The 20,568-nt window shown below is 45.0% G+C and overlaps 1 protein-coding gene across 5 annotated transcripts in view; it reads left to right on the top strand.

The window, feature by feature from the left end:
• Positions 1–20,568, top strand: part of DGKD (diacylglycerol kinase delta) — a 119,155-nt gene that overhangs the window by 57,867 nt on the left and 40,720 nt on the right. For all 5 annotated transcript variants that reach the window (XM_028105039.1, XM_088021488.1, XM_088021489.1 and 2 more), the window contains 5 exons: positions 17,949–18,053; positions 18,313–18,445; positions 19,700–19,806; positions 20,189–20,314; positions 20,445–20,547. In XM_028105039.1, coding sequence (XP_027960840.1) covers positions 17,949–18,053; positions 18,313–18,445; positions 19,700–19,806; positions 20,189–20,314; positions 20,445–20,547 — 574 coding nt within the window. The remainder of the gene's footprint in view (positions 1–17,948; positions 18,054–18,312; positions 18,446–19,699; positions 19,807–20,188; positions 20,315–20,444; positions 20,548–20,568) is intronic.

The following is a 20,568-nucleotide window of genomic DNA, read 5'->3' as shown; positions in this document are numbered from 1 at the left end:
TCACCCCACCATCCCCAAGACAAGCGCTGTGGAGCCAGGAGCTAGTTTGTTCAGGTGGAGCACTCGCTCCTTAGGTGAAGCGCTGTAGACAAGTGATTTTCTCCCAGTGGTGCTGGATAGTACTTTCGGCAGCTGCTGACCAGATGCCCACCTGGGCTGCTCAGTGTCCCCCGTGCCCTGCTGTCCGCGGTGCCCGTGCACCGCTGTGTCCACTCCGCCCTGTGCTGGCCTGCTGCAGGGCAGTGGGGGATGGCGCTGCCACTAGCAGCAGTCATGGCCTACCTCCGACACCTCAGAATGACCCCGAGGGACAGGTGGCTGATACCCATTTTGGGGATTAAAAAACCGGGCCCAGAGACAGGTCATTTGCACCAGTGGCTCTCTGATGTCTCTGTCTGTCCTAAGCACTGTGCTGTCCAGCCCCTGTCTGCCGCACGCCATGCACCCTCACCGAGACTTACCGAGCTGGCTTGTCCTTCAGACGCAGGACGTGTATCTCTGTGTGCTTTGAGAATCCTCAAAAAGGAAGTTTCTGTAGTTTGATATTCGCTTCCAGTGGCTGCCCCCCTAATGATTCACGGAAAGGGGTGGGTTGGAGAGGTTTCTTTGTTGGTCTCTAAAAGCTTCCTTCTGAGCAGTCCAGGCAGTCCCTTCCCCTTCCTCCCTTCATAAGCCATTAGCCTTACTTTCTTTCACACACTCAGCCAGTTCTTTAGCGTGTGGGAATCTACTCTAGGATGAGAAATTGGAGAGGCAAATTAGGGATAGTTTATGTCTGCCATGAAATGCACAGTAGCCAGCAGACGCAGCTGGGTATGCGGCAGCCAGGGCAGCCCCTGGAGGAGGGCAGTATATGGGTGAGTGAATGTGTGCTTGAGCACCACACCACGTGTTACCAGCAGAATCCATCTGCAGGCATGGTTTCAGGCTGACCCATTCCCTTCTCGAAGGCTAGACAATAAACTATAAGTACTATGAATTATACCTCCTGCGCAAATGTATTTTCATCTATATACATACAGCAAACTATAAACTATAAATAGAGGACATACTGTGTGTGTCTCAAGCTCTGACTTGGGTATTTTAGCATATTTTTATGCCAAAATCTTTAACATTTTAAAAATTATTAAATATTTCAGGCATTCAAAAAGTAGCATGATGAACAACTGTGTGCCCTTCCCAGCCTGAGAACAAAACAGCGTGGATATACTTGAAGTCCTTTGTATTCTGGGTCCTACCCACCCCTCTTGCCCTCCCTCTCCAGAGTCACCCCAGTTCTGAGTTTGGTATTTATCGTTTGCTTGCATTTTTTTTTAATCCTTTCTCTTCTCCCATATGTAGGTATAAACAACATAGAGGAGTATTTGGCCAGGTTTACAGTTTTGAGTAAATGGTGTCATATCATACATCTGCAAATTGCTTTTCTCACTCACCATTGTGTTTCCAAGATTTATCTGTGTGGATACGTCTGTCTTGGGTTAAGTGGTTCAAGGTTAAAAATGACTGATTCCTGATTCCTGGAATTAGATCAGAATTTCTGGGGAGTGGGGCATGAACCTCAGAACTTTTTACAAGTACAGCCCTTGTTGAAGGATCACAGTGCTTGGTTGGTAGTTTGTGGCTTACGTAGTGGTCCAGTGTCCGGAGTGTCCCGCTGTTGACCATGTCTTCCCAGCTTTGGCCATTATAAACAGCACTACTGTTCTTATACCCACCTTCCTGGACACATGGGCACGAGTTTTTCTAGAGTGTGTTTCTAAGGGTAGAATTGTCAGGTGTGAACATCTTCAGCATGATGAAATATTGTGGGATTGCTGTCTAAAACTTAATTTTTTTTAAAAGATTTTATTTATTTATTTGAGAGAGAATGAGAGATAGAGAGCACGAGAGGGAAGAAGGTCAGAGGGAGAAGCAGACTCCCTGCTGAGCAGGGAGCCCGATGTGGGACTCGATCCCGGGACTCCAGGATCATGACCTGAGCCGAAGGTAGTCGCTTAACCGAACTGAGCCACCCAGGCGTCCCAAGAATGATGCTTTTTAAACCTAAATCAGATGTCGGCCTTCTGCTCAAAAGCACCACGGCTCCCCATTTCACTTGGCGTAAAGGCCAAAGTGCTTTTTTTTTTTTTTTAAGATTTTATTTATTTATTTGAGAGAGAGAATGAGAGATAAGAGAACACTAGAGGGAAGAGGGTCAGAGGGAGAAGCCGACTCCCTGCTGAGCAGGGAGCCCAATGTGGGACTCGATCCCGGGACTCCAGGATCATGACCTGAGCCAAAGGCTGTTGCTTAACCAACTGAGCCACCCAGGCGCCCAAAGGCCAAAGTTCTTAGTGGTGCCTGCATGATACTCTGTGGCCTCTTGCTTCTCCAAGTTCATCCCAGGCTCCTCTCCCCTGGTTCACTTGGCTCTAGTCACCAGCTGTGCTCCTGCTTCAGGCTGTGGGCCCATCCCTTCCTTTCCATGTCCTTCCAGTCTTTTCCAATGACCCTGACCTTCTTTTTCTGATCTCTCTTTTTTCCATAGACTTGTCACCGGTCAGTACTCTCCATACTATGTAATTTACTTTATGGTAGTATTTAGTATTCATTTCCTGTCTACATTTGAATGAAAGCTCCATGGGAGCAGGGGTCTTGTCTGTTTGTTCAGGTGAAAGCTGCTTGAATTTACTTCTGAGAAGAAAGGAAGAATTTGGAGCCCAAACGTGAGGGTTGAGCGTGGGAGAGGAGGTGAAGCTGGCCTGTGGGGGGACCGTTGGCAGAAGGACGCATCTAAATGTGGGAGCAGGACCCCAGGGGACCTGTCTGGTTGGCTGCGGGATCTGTGGGTCTGGAGCTGGGGGGCAGCTTGTTTTGCACGTGTTTCGGGTCTATCCTGAGTGCACCTGCAGTTGGGGTGGGGCTGCTGGGATCAGCCCACCCAGGAAGTGTGGTGCCTGACATCCTCCCTTCTCGTGGCTGACACGAAATGCAGCTTCATTGATTTTTCAAGCACTGTTGTGCGTAGAAATGAGTCCTGCCATTTCCGGTGCTCTCTCGTGCAGGCTCGAGTACCAGGCCACGTGTCACAGCCGGATAACAGAGCTCTGTGACCCTCTTGTGTGCTTGCTTGGACTCAGGCGTATGGAGAGGACTTGATTGGGATTTCTTTGGGAATGTGCACCAGAGGTGTGTCCACATATTTCCTTGGCAGGCCAAATGTTTAGTGAGTTTGCACTACCTACAAATGATTTTAACAAGATATGATTACACTTTTAATTTGTGCCAAGGGAGACCATAGATGCCCTTGTCCTTAAGAAATACCACATTGTTCTGGAGTTACTCCCTATTTTCCCAATTTAAACATATTAGATATAGAAAGTTGATTGTGGTTACTTATGTTTAATTAAGCCTTTTGAGATCATTGTAGATTCACATGGAATTGAAATAATAGATCCTTTGTGTTCTCTACCCAGTCTCCACCAGTGGTAATGTTTTGGGAAGCTGTAGTACAACATCACAACCAGGATGTTGACATTGATACAGTCAAGAACCAAAATGTTTCCATCTCAACAAGGATCCCTGGGTTGCTTTTTATAGCCACACCCACTCCCTTCTTTAACTCCGGCAACCACTAATCTGTTCATTTCTGTAATTTTGTCATCTCAAGAATGCTGTATAAATGGGAACATACAGTATATAACCTTTGGGGATGGGCTTTTTTCATTCAGCATAACTCCCTGGAGCTCCACCCAGGTTGTTGTTATGTGTATGATAGTTGTTGCTTTTTCTTCCTGAGTAATATTCCATGGAATGGGTGTGCCACGGTGTGTTCAGTCATTTACCACTAAAGGACACCTGGGTTGTTTCCTGTTTTTGGTGATTGCAGATAAAGCTGTTATGAACATTCATGGACAGGTTTTTGTGTGAACACAGGTCTTCATTTCTTTGGGATAAATGCCCAGGAATGGAATTGCTGGGTCTTATGGTAGCTGCATGTTTGGTTCTTTAAGAAATTGCCCAACAAACTGTTTGGCAGAGTGGCTGTACGATTTTACATGCCCACCAACAATGGGAGCTAGTTTCTCCACATCCTCTCCAGCATTTGGTGTTGTCACTGTTTCTTATTTTAAGCCATTTAGTAGGTGTATAGTAATAACGCATTGTGATTTAATCAGCATTTCCTTACTGGCTAATGAGGTGGAATGCCTCTCGCTGTGCTTAGTTGCCTCCGTACATCCCCTGACACCACTGGGGTGTGGCCTGCAGGGATGGACGTTTCTACTTGGTCTTCTCTGGACACTACGCAGTGGGGTGCTGGAGCGCCTCATTTCTGCCTGGCACAGTGGGGGTGAGGGCCACAGTATTTTCTGTGGTATTTGGCTGGAGTAGAGTGGTTATTGGCACCTCTACTATTGATTTCTGCCTTGTCAGGCTGCCCCTTTCCTGGTCCCATGGCTAGAGAGAGCAGGCTTTTGGTGGACTTTTTAAGTCTTTCTGGCTGCTGGCTTCCTCAGCTCCACTGTAGGATGCCTGAGGCCAACAGAGACCCCAGGAGCTCTGTTGCATGTCATTCTGAGACCCCGAGGCCCGTAGTCAGTCTGCCCTCTTCTCTCCACCTTCCAGAGTCTTCTCATATTTTTAAAATATCTAATGTCCAGGGTGTTAGTTGTACTTAGAGGAATAGGAAAAAAATATGTCTAATCTTCTTCCTGGAAGCAGAAGTCTGCTTGTTACTTTTGTTATTTTTTGGACCCGCAAATCTGACAAGAGTGTCCGAGCGGCCCTCAGTCCGAGCTGCGTGTCTGTCCCCCCTGCTCGTCCTGGCTTTCAGACTGTCTCAAGCCCAGAGCTTCGTGTTTATTACTCTTCAGGTTGTTTGGTTTGGCCTGTGGTTCCAGCACGACAGAGTTTGCAGGATCTTGATCTGTCATTTAAGGTCACATTTACGAATGAGAGGCACATCCAGATAAATCTGTGATTAGGAATTGCTGGGCAGGATGTGGCTGGTGAGTCAGGGACTGCCCTCGTCATCGTCCTCCAGACCTACTTTCTCTACCCTCTTGTTGAACACTCGTGGGGAACCTGGTCAGAGCGGGCGGGGCAGCGGGCAGATGACTCAGTGAACTCTCCCTGTCATGCTTGCCCCGACGCTCCAGTCCAGTGCCCCTGCCAAAAAGGAAATGCACTGTGCCAGACACTGCGTGTTCTGAGAGCCCGGGAGGACTCTTGGCAAGTGCTGCTTCCTCCCCTACCTCAGGCCTTCCGTGCCTGGCCGGGAATCCAGGTGGGACGCTGCTCTTGGGTGGAGGTCAGGAGCCAGCCTGCCTGGTGTCCCGGCCCCTGCTTCCTTAACCCTGGGGATGTAGGGCCTGAGTTTCTTCTCCCAACACCTGCTTTATAAGGTTGTGGAGAAGATGTAGTGTGCAAATATCTGTAAACACGCAGCAGATTTCTTGAGACTACTAAGTGCCCGACTCTGGTTGGTGGCTGCCACTGTCACCTGACACTCTCTTCGGTGCTGTAGGAGCTAGTGCGTATATACTTCAAGTCCACGTTCTTCATTTAAGCATCACTTCTGTATGTGTCTGGCATGTCGCCCTTTTCACCTTGGTCTCTCAAAGATTATTGCCCGTAGTTTAATGACCTCCTTGGTTAATTTTGCCCACGCCACTGGAAGATAGAGGTCTGGCTGGGGTGTCTTTGACTTGTTTGGAGAAGCTAAGTGTTTTCTCCTATCTCCTGGAAGATCATTTGTATGGAAGCGAGAGTTTTCATTTCAAATAAAACTTCTAAAGCTTTTTTTGGGAGTCTTTAGCATATATTATAAACTTAAGGTTTTATTTTATTTTATTTTTCATGATGATTGTACTTTTTAATCCCCATCACCTATTTCCCCCACCCTCCCATCCCCCCCCTCCCCTCTAGTAATCAGTTTATTCTCTATAGTTAAGACTCTGATTCTTAGTTTGTTTCTCTCTTTTTTTCCTTTGCTCATCTGTTTTGTTTCTTAAATTCCACATACGAGTGAAATCATATGGTATGTGTCTTTGTCTGACTTACGTCGCTTATTAGCATTATATTCTCTAGCTCCATCCATGTTGTTGCAGATGGCAAGATTTCATTCTTTTCTATGGCTGAATAATATTCCATTGTGTGTACACACACACACACACCCCCACATCTTTATCCATTCATCTTTCAATGGACACTGGACTGCTTCCGTAGTTTGGCTATTATAAATAATGCTGCAGTAAACATAGGGGTGCATGTATCCCTTTGAATTAGTGTTCTATATTTTTTGGGTAAATACCCAGTAGTGTGATTACTGGATCTTAGGGTTGTTCTATTTTTAATTTTTTGAGGAACCTCCATACTGTTTTCCACAGTGGCTGCACCAGCTTGCATTCCCGCCAACAGTGCATGAAGGGTTCCCCTTTCTCCGCATCCTTGCCAACACCTGTTGTTTCTTATGTTGTTGAGTTTAGCCATTCTCACAGGTGTGAGGTGTGATATCTCATTGTGGTTTTAACTTGCATTTCCCTGATGATGAGTGATGTGAAGCATCTTTTCATGTGTCTGTTGGCCATCTGTATGTCTTCTTTGGGGAAATGTCTGTCTGGATTTTCTGCCCATTTTTAAATTGGATTATTTGGACGGTGTTTTGGTTAAGTTGTATCAGTTCTTTATATATTTTGGATACTAACCCTTTATTGGAAATGTCATTTGCAGATATCTTCTCCTGTTCAGTAGATTGCCTTTTAGTTTTGTTGATTGTTTCCTTCACTGTGCAGGACTTTTTTATTTTGATGTAGTCCTAATAGTTTATTTTTGCTTTTATTTCCCTTGCCTCAGGAAATCTAAAAAATGTTGCTACAGCCGATGTCAGAGAAATTACCGCCTGTGCTCTCTTCAAGGATTTTTATGGTTTCAAGTCTCACATTTAGATCTAATCCATTTTGAGTTTATTTTTGTATATGGTGAAAGGAATGGTCCACTTTCATTCTTTTGCATGTAGCTGTTCAGTTTTCCCAGCACCGTCTGTTGAAGAGACTGTCTTTTTCACATTGCATATTCTTGCCTCCTTTGTTGAAGATTAATTGACTATATAATTGTGGGTTTATTTTGGGGTTTTCTATTCTATTCTATTGAAATATGTGTCTATTTTATGCCAGTACATACTGTTTTGATCACTACTGCTTTTTTTTTTTTAAGATTTCATTTATTTATTTGACAGAGAGAGAGAGTGCACAGGTATTTGTGGCAGGCAGAGGGAGAGGGAGAAGCAGGCTTCCCGCTGAGCAGGGAGCCCAATGTGGGGCTTGATCCCAGGACCCTGGGATCATGACCTGAGCTGAAGGCAGATGCTTCGCTGACTGAGCCACCCAGGCGCCCTTGATCACTAGTGCTTGTAATATAACTTGAAGTCTGGAGTTTTGATACCTCCAGTTTAGTTTTCAAGAATCCTATGGCTATTTGAGGTCTTTTGTGGTTCCATACAAATTTTAGCATTAGTTGGTTCTAGTTCTGTTAAAAATGCCATTGGTATTTTGATGGGGATTGCATTTATTTATTTAGTTAGTTAGTTTTAAAAGATTTTATTTATTTATTTGACAGAGAGAGACACAGCGAGAGAGGGAACACAAGCAGGGGGAGTGGGAGAGGGAGAAGCAGGCTTCCTGCTGAGCAGGGAGCCCTATGTGGGGCTCGATCCCAGGACCCTAGGACCACGACCTGAGCCGAAGCAGACGCTTAATGACTGAGCCACCCAGGCGCCCATGGGGATTGCATTTAATCTGTAGATTGCTTTGGGTAGTATAGACATTTTAAAAATATTTGTTCTTCCAACCCATGAGCCATGGAATGTCCTTCCATTTCTTTGCATTGTCTTGAATTTCTTTCATCACTGTTTCATAGTTTTCAGAGTACAGGTCTTTCACCTCTTTGGTTAAGCTGATTCCTAGATATTTTATTGTTTTTTGATGCAATTATAAATGGGACACTTTCCTTTTCTTTTTTTTTTAAACATTATATTTGTCAGAGAGACAGAGCACAAGCAGGGGGAGCGGCAGGCAGAGGGAGAAGCAGGCTTTCTGCTGAGCAGGGAGCCCGATGTGGGACTCATTCCTAGGACTCTAGGATCATGACCTGAGCCGAAGGCAGACACTTAACCAACTGAGCCACCCAGGTGTCCCATGGGACTGTTCTCTTTATTTCGCTTTCTGCTGCTTCGTTATTAGTGTATAGGAATGCAACAGATTTCTGTATGTTGAGTTTGTATTCTGCGACTTTACCAAATTCATTTATCCGTTCTAGTTGTTTTTTGTAGAGTCTTTAGGGTTTTCTATATATAGTAGCGTGTCATCCTGCAAATAGTGAGAGCTTTCTTCTTCCTTACCAATTTAGATGCCCTTTATTTCCTTATGTCGTCTGATTTCTGTGGCTAGGACTTCCAGTACTATGTTGAATAAAAGTGGGAGTGGACATCCTTTTCTTGCTCCTGACCTTAGGAGGAAAGCTCTTGTATTTTTCACCATTGAGGATGGTGTTGGCTGTGGGTTTTTCATATATGGACTTTATTATGTTAAGGTATGTCCCCTCTAGACCTACTTTGCAGAGGGTTTTTATTATGAATGGATGTTGTACTTTTATCAAATGCTTTTTCTGCATCTGTTGAATTGATCATATGGTTTTTATCCTTTCTCTTACTGATGTGACATATCACATTGATTGTTTTGCAAATATTGAACCACCTTGCATCCTGAGAATAAATCCCACTTGATGGTGGTGTATGACTTTTTTTTTTTTTTTTTTAAGATTTTATTTATTTATTTGAGAGAGAATGAGAGATAGAGAGCACGAGAGGGAAGAGGGTCAGAGGGAGAAGCAGACTCCCCGCCGAGCAGGGAGCCCAATGTGGGACTCGATCCCGGGACTCCAGGATCATGACCTGAGCCGAAGGCAGTCGCCTAACCAACTGAGCCACCCAGGCGCCCTGTATGACTTTTTTTTTTAATGTATTGTTGGATTAGGTTTGCTAATATTTTGTTGAGGATTTTTGCACCTTTATTCATGAAAAATATCGGCTTGTAGTTCTCTTTTTTTGTGGTGTCTTTATCTGGTTCTGGTATCAGGGTGATACTGGCCTCCTAGAATAAATTTGGAAGCTTTGAGAGTTTGAGAAGAATAGGTATTAACTCTTCTTTAAATGTTTGGTAGAATTTGCTTGTGAAGCCGTCTGGTCCTGGACTTTTGTTTTTTGGGAGAGGTTTTTTTTTTTAAGATTTTATTTATTTATTTGACAGAGAGGGAGACAGCAAGGAGTGGGAGAGCAGGAGGGGTGGGAGAGGGAGAGGCAGGTCTCCCGCTGAGCAGAGAGCCCGATGCGGGGCTCGATCCCAGGACCCCGGGACCATGACCTGAGCCGAAGGCAGACACTCAACGACTGAGCCACCCAGGCGCCCCTTGGGGAGTTTTTTGATTACTGATTCAGTTTCATTGCTGGTAATTGGTCTGTTCAAGTTTTCTATTTCTTCCTACTTTAGTTTTGGTAGTTTATATGTTTCTAGGAATTTATCCATTTCTTCTAAGTTGTCCAATTTGTTGGCATATAGGTTTTCATAATATTCTGTTATAATTGTATTTCTGTGGTCTGGCTGTTATTTCTCCTGTTTCAGTAGTGATTTTGTTTGAATCGTCTTTTCCTCTCTCTCTCTCTCTCTCTCTCTCTCTCAATGAATCTGGCGAGAGGTTTTTCAATTTCGCTGATCTTTTCAAAGAATCAGCTCCTGGTTTCATTGCTTTGTTTTTTTTTGTTTGTTTCTGTATCATTTATTTCTGCTCTAATCTTTATTAATTCCTTCCTTTTGCAGGGTTTGGGTTTTAATTGTTCTTTTTCTGTTTCCTTTAGGTGTAAGGTTGGGTTGTTTATTTGAGATTTTTCTTGCTTTTTGAGATAGGCCTGTGTATTGCTATAGACTTCCCTCTTAGAACCCACTTTTGCTGCATCCCAAAGATTTTGGACTCTTGTGTTTTCATTTTCATTTGTTCACATGTAATTTTTGATTTCTTGGTTGACCCCTTCATTGTTTAGTAGCATGTTGTTTAACCTCCATGTATTTGTGGTTTTTCCAAATTTCTACACTGGACCCAGTGGATTTAATAGACATATTCAGAACATTCCATCCTAAAACAGCAGAATACACATTCTTTTCAAGTGCACATGGGACATTCTCCAGAATAGATGAGGTATTAGGCCACAAAACAAGTCTCAACAAATGCAAAAAAAAAAATCAAAGTCATACCATGCATCTTTTCTGACCACAATGTTATAGAACTAGAAATCAATCACAAGGCTTTATTTGTTTTAATAATTATTTTTTTAATGAATAATTTACATACGTGGTACAGAAATTGAAAGGATAAAAGGTTTATAAAGGGGGTTTCCTGGCTCTCAGTGGTCTCCTCATTAGAGGCAACTAGTCTTTTTTCTTCTTCACCCACATTGTTCCTGCAATTTGCATCGAACACTTGACAATACATCTGAGAGGTTGTTCCCTGTAAGTGCATGAAGAGGTAGCTTCAGTCTCTTTAGTGGCTGTGTAGTATTCCATTGTATGAATGCACCACAATTTATGTAGCCTGTGTCTACCAGGCTTACCTTGATCAGTATTTATTTCCAGTCTTAGTGTCTTTACAATGAGTGCTGCCATGAATAACCCCGTATATACTGTATATGGCAGTTCTCATGAAGGCATATTTGTTGGATAAATTTATAGAAGCACTATTCTAAGACAAAGATATATATTTTAAAGTTTGCTAGATTGGGGCGCCTAGGTGGCTTAGTCGATTAAGCGTCGGACTCTTGGTTTTGGCTCAGGTAATGATCTCATGGGTCAGGAGATTGAGCCCCATGTTGGGCTCTGTGCTCATGGGGGAGTCAGCTTGAAGATTCTCTCCCTCTGCCCCTCCCCTTCCTCACACATGCACATGCGGATGCTCTCTCTCTCTCAAATAAATCTTTTAAAAAAAGTTTGCTTGATTTCACCGATGTTCCTCATAGGGGTTGTACTAATTTATACTATAACATATGAGAGCCAACAGGGCATGTTATCAAACTTTTGATCTCTATGAATCCGGTAGGTTAAAAAAAAAAGGTATTTAGTAATTTTAATTTGCATTTATCTTATGAGTAAGACTAAACATTTCCCCCTGTGTTTGGGTCCATTTTTTTTTTTAAAGATTTATTTATTTGAGAGAGAGAGTGTTTGTGGGGAGAAAGGCAGAAGGAGAGGGAGAGGGACAAGCAGACTCTGCACTAAGCATAGAGCTGGTCACAGGGCTCAGTTTCATGACCCTGAGTTAATGACCTGAGCCAAAATCAAGAGTCAGATGGTTAACTGACTGAGTCACTCAGGTGCCCCAGATCTCTTTTCTTTTCTTTTTTAAAAAGATTTTACTTATTTATTTGACAGCGATATAGTGAGAGAGGGAACACAAGCAGGGGGAGTGGGAAAGGCAGAAGCAGGCTCTCCGCGGAGCAGGGAGCCTGATGCAGGGCTCGATCCCAGGACCCTGGGATCATGACCTGAGCCGAAGGCACATGCTTAACGCTGAGCCACCCAGCCGCCCCACCCCTGGATCTATTTCTAACACTATTTTAGAATAGCTCTGCTAGTCTCTTGTGTTCATTTGCACATTTCCATCTTCTTCTGCCTATTTCTTGTACACTTGGCTTTCTAACCAGACTTTATTTAAGAGTCTGGGCAGCTGTGCCATTTTTCTTTTGATTCAGTTATATGGTTGGTTTTATTCCAAATTCTGTATCCTTTTTACTGAAATAGAGCATACATATGGAAAAGTACACTTACTACAAGTGCACAGCTTGATGGATGTTCCAGATAAAGGAGCAGAGCATTAGCAGCCTCCGGTAGCTCTCCCATGTGCCCTTGTTCCCAAAAGCAACTACTGGAAGCAGCTAGCTTCCAACACCATTGATTAGTTTTGCCTGGTTTATCTTAACTTTATATATGCATATGAAATTATATAAACAGTAAATGTTCTTTTGTGTCTGGCTTCTTTGTTTCAGTATTGTAAAATACATTGTGTTATTAGCAGTAGATGGTTTGTTCTCATTGTTCTGTGGTTTTCCGTTATGTAAATACATTACAGTATATTTATCTAGTCTACCACTGCTGGGTGTTTGGGTTGTGTTCATTGTAGGCCTGTTAACAGTACTGATGCCATAAACATTTGTGTGTGTTTTGATGATGAGTGTTTAGGTGGAATTGCTGGGCCATAGGGTGTACGTGAGTTCAGCTTTACTGTTTTCCAAAGTCGTTGCACCAAATTGCCTTCCTACTAGCATTGTTTTTTTTTTTTTTTAAAGATTTTATTTATTTATTTGAGAGAGAGAGAATGAGAGATAGAGAGCATGAGAGGGAAGAGGGTCAGAGGGAGAAGCAGCCTCCCTGCTGAGCAGGGAGCCCGATGCAGGACTCGATCCTGGGACTCCAGGATCATGACCTGAGCCGAAGGCAGTCGCTTAACCAACTGAGCCACCCAGGCGCCCTTCCTACTAGCATTGTATGGTTGTTCTAGTTGATCTGTGTCCTCACCGATACTTGATGTTGTCCATCTTTTTCAGTTCAGCCACCGTGAAAGGTACACCATGCTGGGATTTTAATGTCCAGTTCCTAGATTACTAACAAGGTTGAGTGCATTTTCACATGCCTTATTGGTTGTGAAATAACTGTTCGAGTCTTTTGTCCATTTTTCTGTTAGTTGGCCTATTTTCTTACTGTTTTTATTTTTCAATTTTTTGAAAAGATTTTATTCATTAGAGAGAGAACAAGTGGGGGGGAGGGGCAGAGGGAGAGAGAGAATGTCTCTCTTTTTTAAGATTTTATTTATTTATTTTTGCAAGAGAGAGAGAGAGCAAGTGAGCACAAGCAGGGGGAGGGGTAGAGGGAAGCAAACTCCCCACTGACCAGGGAGCCCGATGTGGGGCTCGATCCCAGGACCCTGGGATCATGATCTGAGCTGAAGGCAGACACTTAACCGACTAAGCCACCCAGGCGCCTGAGAGAGAGAGAATCTCAAGGAGACTCCATGCTGAGCTGGGAGCCTGATGTGGGGCTCCATCCCACTACCCTGAGACCATGACCTGAGCCAAAACCAAGAGTCAGACACTTAACTGACTCAGCTACCCAGCTGTCCCTTTTCTTACTGATTTTTAAGTTCTCAATAAGTGTCTGAAGATTCACCTTGGTTTACTGCTTTCCTGGCCTGCCTCCTCAGATTAGGAGAGAAACGCTTCCGCCGTTTCTCTGTGACAACCTTTCTCTTTCAGTCTCTCTTGTCTTGCCAGCTTCAAGGTCCACAGCATGCTTTCACTCTCCAGTTAGTGGGTTTCTGTGACGTGGTCTGTCACCTTGCTCTGTAGTATTACTCTGTCCCCTCCCTCGGTACCAAGTCTGCTTATTCATCACTGACTCTCTGTGATGTCGCTGATTGGTCCTGTCAAGTTCATGTATGACCCTACTTTTAATTTGCGTTTACCATTTCAGTTGATTTAGTTATGTGAGCCATTTCTTTGCTTGAAAAATAGAGAGCATTTTTGGTCTCTAAAGTCTTTTCTGTGTGAAGGCTAGATTTTGGGAATAGTGGGTGTAGTTTCACCTTTTTTGCACCATTCCTTGGTTTCTAAGAGTTGTGGTCTTGGCTGCAATCCAGACAGAGGAACAGTTTTATTATTTCTAGGAACATCTCTTCCTGCCTTCTTCCTGTCCTGGTGAGCTGGGTGAGCAGCCAGGAGAGGTCTCATCCAGCACCTGCTTCTCTGTTGGGGCCTGTCCTGCCCACTCTGACTCCCAAATCAAGGAACTGAATAAGAAACCCTGTCCAGGACAGCTCTCTTATTAGCAGCTGCTCATTTTCCCTTTCTTCTGAGGAGACCCTTCCATCTCCACCTTGTGCACTGGCCCTAGGCTGGTGTTAGGGAAACAAAGAGGGACAGGCAGGAGCCTTTGTTGGGGTGTGCGACCTTGCTAGTTGGTGTTTGGGAAGCTTCCTCAGGGCCAGAAGGCTGTTGAGGACCTTGCCAGGAGACCAGGGTGAGGAGGAATCTTTCAAGGAGATGGAGTCATGACCAGTTTGTGGACCGCTAAGAAATATGGATTCTGTCTCAAAGGTGACAGAACATGATGGGAGAGAAGCAGAGATAGACTTTTATTTGGTGGGAGTCTTCTGTGACGATTCTCATGATCTGAGACATGGACTGTTGGTACTAGAACAGTCTCAGGAGGGAGGTGTCACATGGTCCTATCAAACAGATAATGCCCTCAGATCAGGCCCTAGAGCCTGAAGCAGCACCGGTGTGTGTGAGAGCGTGCTTCCACACTCGGACCACACTGGGGTGTGACATCGACGTGACAGCCCCCACATTCAGAGGGGTGTGTGGAGGCACGGGGAGGGGAGGTAGATGCTCCGGGTTACACAGCTCATCAGGACTTCAGACCTGGAAGAGTGTCCCAAAGCCACGTGTCGGGCCTGTGTAAGTCCTGTGCACATGGGTCCCTTTCAGCCCCATAATAACCCAGGTAGCTAACTTTTCTCCTCCTCCTTTTCCAGAATAGAAACGATGACAGTCAGCCCATGTTTCCTGGCCCGTCATTGGCCGGGTAGGGTTCAAATCTGTCTGTCTGAGGCTTCTTCAAACCTGCACAAGTAAGAGTTTTTTTAAAAAGGCTGAAACCAGGTTCTTGGACATTTATCTGTCAGTGTTTACTCCCTGTAAACAGTCACACAGATTGAGGAAGTGATGTCATCTATCATTTGTTTCATCTTAACTCCGTCTTTAAACACAACAGTTTTGTCTATAACTTGCTGCCCTGTGGTGCCCAGTACTCACAAAGCTATTCCACGGTACCCCCCTCCTTCGGCTTGTGGAAGATGATGGACCCAAAGATCCATCTTCTCAGACGATATAGCTGAGTTCTGGAATAATGTGAGCATTATTCTGAAAAACGAAGTTGCCATTGTCCATAGGCAGACATAGCATCTAGGGGGTAGGAATGAACTCGATCTCATTTGACCAAAGATTTCTGATTGAAATTATCACTTGAGATGTTGCCCTGAGCAGCACGGACAGACACCACGTCTGCGTTCTGCTGCCATACGCCTGAGGTCCGGGGTGACCATGGTCCTCATTAACTTGATGTCCTAGCCCTTTTAGCATGTGTCCTGGATTTTTCATTTTTTAAAACAAAATATTAGAATTTAATTAAAAATAGTTTTTAAATGGGAAAAAAAAAAGGTTGTATGTAAAGGTTGTCACAGGAGTAGCAGAAACAAGACCTAAAATAGAATGGACATAAAAAATGTCATTGTTCTCTTCTGTAACTCTTCTGTCATATTGTATAACTCTTAATATAATCCCTGACTTATGGAAAATAAAGTATATTCTCTTTCTCTAACTATGTTTATTACACTGATAAAAATTTTTAAGTATTAGGACTCACCCCAGAATGAATAACAAAGAAGTGTTTGCTGAGATTTATAGACAATGAAAATTCCTTAAAGCAGCAAACCCAGGCCATTGGCAGTTGCCAGCTCACCCATGGCCTTCCCTGACCACCCTGTCCGTACAAAGCACCCACCAGCCCCATTCCCATGACCACGTTGTCTTCAGGGCCTGTGTCAGTGTCTGAAATTGTTTCCTTGCTTTTCTGTCTCTCTGCAGGGTCAGTTCTCTGTGAGCGGGAACCTGGCCTGTCATAGTCTTGGAATCTCAGGTCTAAAGCAGACACTCGGGATATGCTTGCTGGGCAGATCCTGGCATATGGGCCGGCTTAGTCACGGTGCTCTCCATGTGTAGAGGACAGCGGCTGCCACCCCGCACCCCCACCCTCAGGAGGGGCCCCCAGCTTCTCCAGTTCTCCGTTTTCTCTGTCCTCCAGTGCAGCCCCAGCTTCGCTAGTCTGGCCTCTGTGTGGCTACCCTGCTGACACGGGAGAATGAACCATGCGTTTGTGATCCAGTTCTAATTACCCCCCTCTGTGATTAAGCTTTGTAGGTGGTTGTAGAAATCACCAAAGAGATAACTTATAAAATACCTATTTTTAAATTTTCTGAACCAAAAACATGATCATCTAAAAATTTGAGTGTTGCTAATATAAGTTAAAGCTAAAAGATGGGCCAAAATCCAAAAGTTAAGTAGCATGATTTATGGGTGAATCCTTGGGGAAGCAGGCATTTTCCTAACACTGCTGGTGGGAATGCAGATGGCACCAGCCCTGGGGAGGGAATTTGGCAGCAAAATTACATATGCGCTTACTCTTTGTCAGGGCAGTTCTGCTTCTAGGAACTTCTCCTCCAATACACTGGGACACATATGAGGTCAGTGAAAAAGCTGTTCATTGCAGTACTATTTGAGATAGGAAAGGGTTTTCAACAACGGAAGATTTCTGTTAATAGGGAGCTGGTTGAATAGACTCCGGTGCTTCTGTCCAATGGAGCTCTGTGCAGCTGTAAGAGAGTAAGGAAACACTCCATGTTGCTAAGGAGAGGTAGGCAGGATAGATATGAAGTGAAAAAGCAAAGGTGGAGAAAAGTATGTGTGATATACTACTGTTTTAAAAAGAATTCGAATAGATATATGTGTTTGCATCTGTCTTAAAAAGGAGGGCTAAACCATACTCGTACTTAATTTTTTTTAAGATTTTTTTTTTTTTAATTTTTAAAGATTTTATTTATTTATTTGACAGAGACACAGCGAGAGAGGGAACACAAGCAGGGGGAGTGGGAGAGGGAGAAGCAGGCTTCCCACAGAGCACAGAGCCCGATGCGGGGCTCGATCTCAGGACCCTGGGATCATGACCTGAGCCAAAGGCAGTCGCTTAACGACTGAGCCACCCAAGCGCCCCTCGTACTTATTTTTTTAAAGCTGCCTGTGGGGAAAGGAGGGAACCAGGCTGGGGGTGGGACACAAGTTGAAGCTGGACTTCTGACTGTACCTATTTTGTAGATTTGACTTTGGAACCATGTAGATATTGTACATTGTTACAAAACAAAATATGTAAAATGTTACGACTTTTTAAAATTTTGGTAGACATTGTCAAATTTTTCCCTAAAACGTTTATACCCTATTTAGCTCCTATCGGTGCTTGAGGAGAACTCTTTTCTCCCATACTTCTGCCAACACTGGATTACCATCTTTCAAAACTTTGCCAGTCTGATAGGTGAAAAATAGCTGGCTATTTTCATCTGTGTTCCCCAATGACTAGAGCAGTTAAGCATCTTTTTATTCATTTATTAGCCCTCTGTATTTCTTCTCAAATGCAAGTTCATAGCTTTTTGGTAAGAAAGATTTTTCTGTTGATGTGTAAAACTCTTTATATGTTGTGGATACAGTTTTCATTTGTTGATTATTACCAGGTTCCTGACCTCATTTCCAGTTAAGTTGTTCAGGCCCTTGAGTGTAGTAGCTGGTTGTTTTTCTCTTGTCACATAGTACAGGTTTTATACAAGGACATTATGTATGATATATTTGAAATGCTTATATCATATTTCAAGTAACTTGGACCAACTTTCCCTAAACTGTTTAGGTGCTGGACGTCAGTTTGTGAGCTCTTTGGAGTGATAGCAACTGTGTTTTCTTTCCTTTTTAAAATGTTCCTGTGGCTTACTACCTTGTCTGAGTGGTAGGTGGTCGGTGAATGTCCACTTGAGTTGATTTTTAGTGCATGTATAAACTAAATTTGATTGTTTCTTGGGTTTGAAACTTTTGATTTTTAATGACCCATGATGGTCATTTTTATGTTCTGTTCAGTTGAGAATCTGAACGAGTCTGTCATTTTTGATTAAAAAAATATATATGGTGAAAGTAGATTTTGAAAAAAGTTTGTATAGTTGTTAGCATTTGTCCTTTGTTCATTGCTCTATCGCCTGTATTTCTTGTTTCTTTCTAGGTCATCACTCCATGTAGGAAGCTCATCTTGTGTGCCGATAACAGGAAAGAAATGGAAGAGTGGATCGCAGCGCTGAAGACCGTCCAGAACAGGGAGCACTTTGAGGTTTGGAAAGAGAAACATCCCTTCTTGTTACCCGCCCATTAATATTCTGCCATCGAGCATCAACCATGTGTGGACTGAGCAGTCTGGCACTCACTTTCTCAGCATGTTCCTTGTAAAATTAAGGCTCGTTGCTCGTCCTTTTGGCTGACTCTGTTCTCCTCTCCTCTCTCGGAAGCTTTACTGAATCCCGTTCAAGTTACCAAATTCAAGGATGTCAAAGGGACACCTTATCTTTGCCATCCCTCTTTTCTTCTTCCAGCCTACCCAGTACAGCATGGACCATTTCTCAGGGATGCACAACTGGTACGCCTGCTCCCACGCGAGGCCGACCTACTGCAATGTGTGCCGGGAGGCTCTGTCAGGGGTCACGTCACACGGGCTGTCCTGTGAAGGTACGAGTGGCGTGTTAGTCTGCTGGGAAATGTGGCCTGAGGTTTGACTTGACAAAGCCTTAGAAACCCTTGAATGGTCCCCACAAATCCGTCAGTGTAAAGTAATTTCTGGGTCTATGTGCTTGTTTATTTTACCTACTAAGGAGTCTGATAAATTATTTTGTATAGTAACAGAACAAAGTAAAAAGGGAAGTGGTGGTGATAAGGAGGCTTGAAGAGGAAACATGAAAGACACAGGGGAAAAGAGGTTGAAAATCTGTCCTCCCCGAGGTAGTTAGACCCCCTCGGTAAACTGAGCTGTGGATAAACAGATTAAACGTGGTCTTCCAGATCTGGAGGGTGGGTTGTAGTGGTTGCACAGGAGCAGAGGTCAGGAGCAGAAGCTGACAAGCTCTGGACCTTGGGCCAGTTCCCACCTGCTACCTGTGTTTGTACAACCCGTGAGGTTAAGACTAACGGTTTGTACATTTTAAATGGTTGCGGGGTGCCTGGGTGGCTCAGTTGGTTAAGCATCCAACTCTTGATTTTGGCTCAGGTTATGATCTCAGGCTTGTGAGATCGAGTCGTTATGTTGGGCTCCGTGCTCAGCGCAGAGTCTGCTTGTCCCTCTCCCTGCCCCTCTGTCCATGCCACCCCCCCACCCCCCACCCCCGAGCACTCACACTCTCTCGAATAAAAAAAAATTTTTTTTTTAAGATTTATTTATTAGAGAGTGTAAGCAGGGGGTGGGGCAGAGGGAGAGGAAGAAGCAGACTCCCCACTCAGTGTGGAGCCCAACACAGGGCTTGATCTCAGGACCCTGAGATCATGACCGGAGCTGAAATCAAGAGTTGGATACGTAACCAACTCAGCCACTCAGGGGCCCCAAAATAAATGAAATCTTAAAAAAAAGGGGGGGGGACACAATTTTGTGACATAGAAATCCTGTGATTTCTAAATTTTGGTGACCGTACATGCAGCATAGTTCTCAGGGGTGCTTGTGTTGCTGGGCAGGGCTGAGGAGTTGGGTCAGAACCTGTGTGCGGCCCCCCGAAATGGACTCCTGCTGTCCAGGATGCTGGTCTCACTGCTCAAACTCTGCGCATACCCCTGCCGTGTAGTTTACAACATGGGGAGTGCTCCGTGTTCGTACCCAGCCATCCTAGAGGAGCAGGGCAGGTCCTGCTGGACCACCTCCTCAAGCATGGGAAGCACCGTGCTGGACAAGGCTTGAAAAAGTTGAGGCTTGAGGGTTCCGTGTCTGTTCTCTCGCAGTGTGCAAATTTAAGGCCCACAAACGGTGTGCTGTGCGTGCAACCAACAACTGCAAGTGGACCACACTGGCCTCCATTGGGAAGGACATCATTGAAGATGAGGATGGGGTATGCCTGGGGGGAGCCTGCCCACGGGGCCCTGTGCCGGGGCCGCCAACCCTGCATCAACCCTCTCCACCTCATGCTGACATTGGGGCAAGCCCCCCCCCCCCACTGACCTGTGCTCACTTCTCTTGCTCGCACTGGGTGTGAGGGGCTCTGCACGGTCTGCTGTGCCTCTCAGCCTGGCCAGCCTTGTGAGTCGTGCTGTGCCCACTGGCAGCAGGAGTGGGGCGCCGGGCAGCTCGCTGCAGACCCTGCCTTTCCCCTGCTTATGTCGAGGAGCAGGTCTTGGTTGAGTTTATTTCAGAGCATTTTTGTGTGAGGGCTTCCTTGCCTGTGTGTGGGGCTCTGGGGACGTCCCTGGTGCACACGTCTCTGTGGTTTGCAGATCGCCATGCCGCACCAGTGGCTGGAAGGAAACCTGCCCGTGAGTGCCAAGTGCACGGTGTGCGACAAGACGTGTGGCAGCGTGCTGCGCCTGCAGGACTGGCGCTGCCTCTGGTGCAAGGCCATGGTGAGTGGGCGTGGCTACACAGGCCTGGTACCCGCTCCCTGTACGTTCTCAGTTGGCCCCCAAGTGTCCACTGCCGCAGTGGCAGGGAGAGTTCTGGGGCATGCCGGTGACCCCTTGTGATGTGTTTCAGGTGCACACGTCATGTAAAGAGTCCTTACAGACCAAGTGCCCGCTGGGCCTGTGCAAGGTGTCGGTCATCCCGCCCACTGCGCTCAACAGCATTGATTCTGACGGTGGGTGCCTCACGCTCTCCT

This window comes from Eumetopias jubatus, unplaced genomic scaffold (assembly GCF_037043125.1).
Source record: "Eumetopias jubatus isolate StellerSeaLion01/CBP00866 unplaced genomic scaffold, mEumJub1_p1.0 scaffold_3, whole genome shotgun sequence".
NCBI classification, from domain to species: Eukaryota; Metazoa; Chordata; class Mammalia; order Carnivora; family Otariidae; genus Eumetopias; species Eumetopias jubatus.
This window is presented reverse-complemented; position numbering and strand designations above follow the sequence as displayed.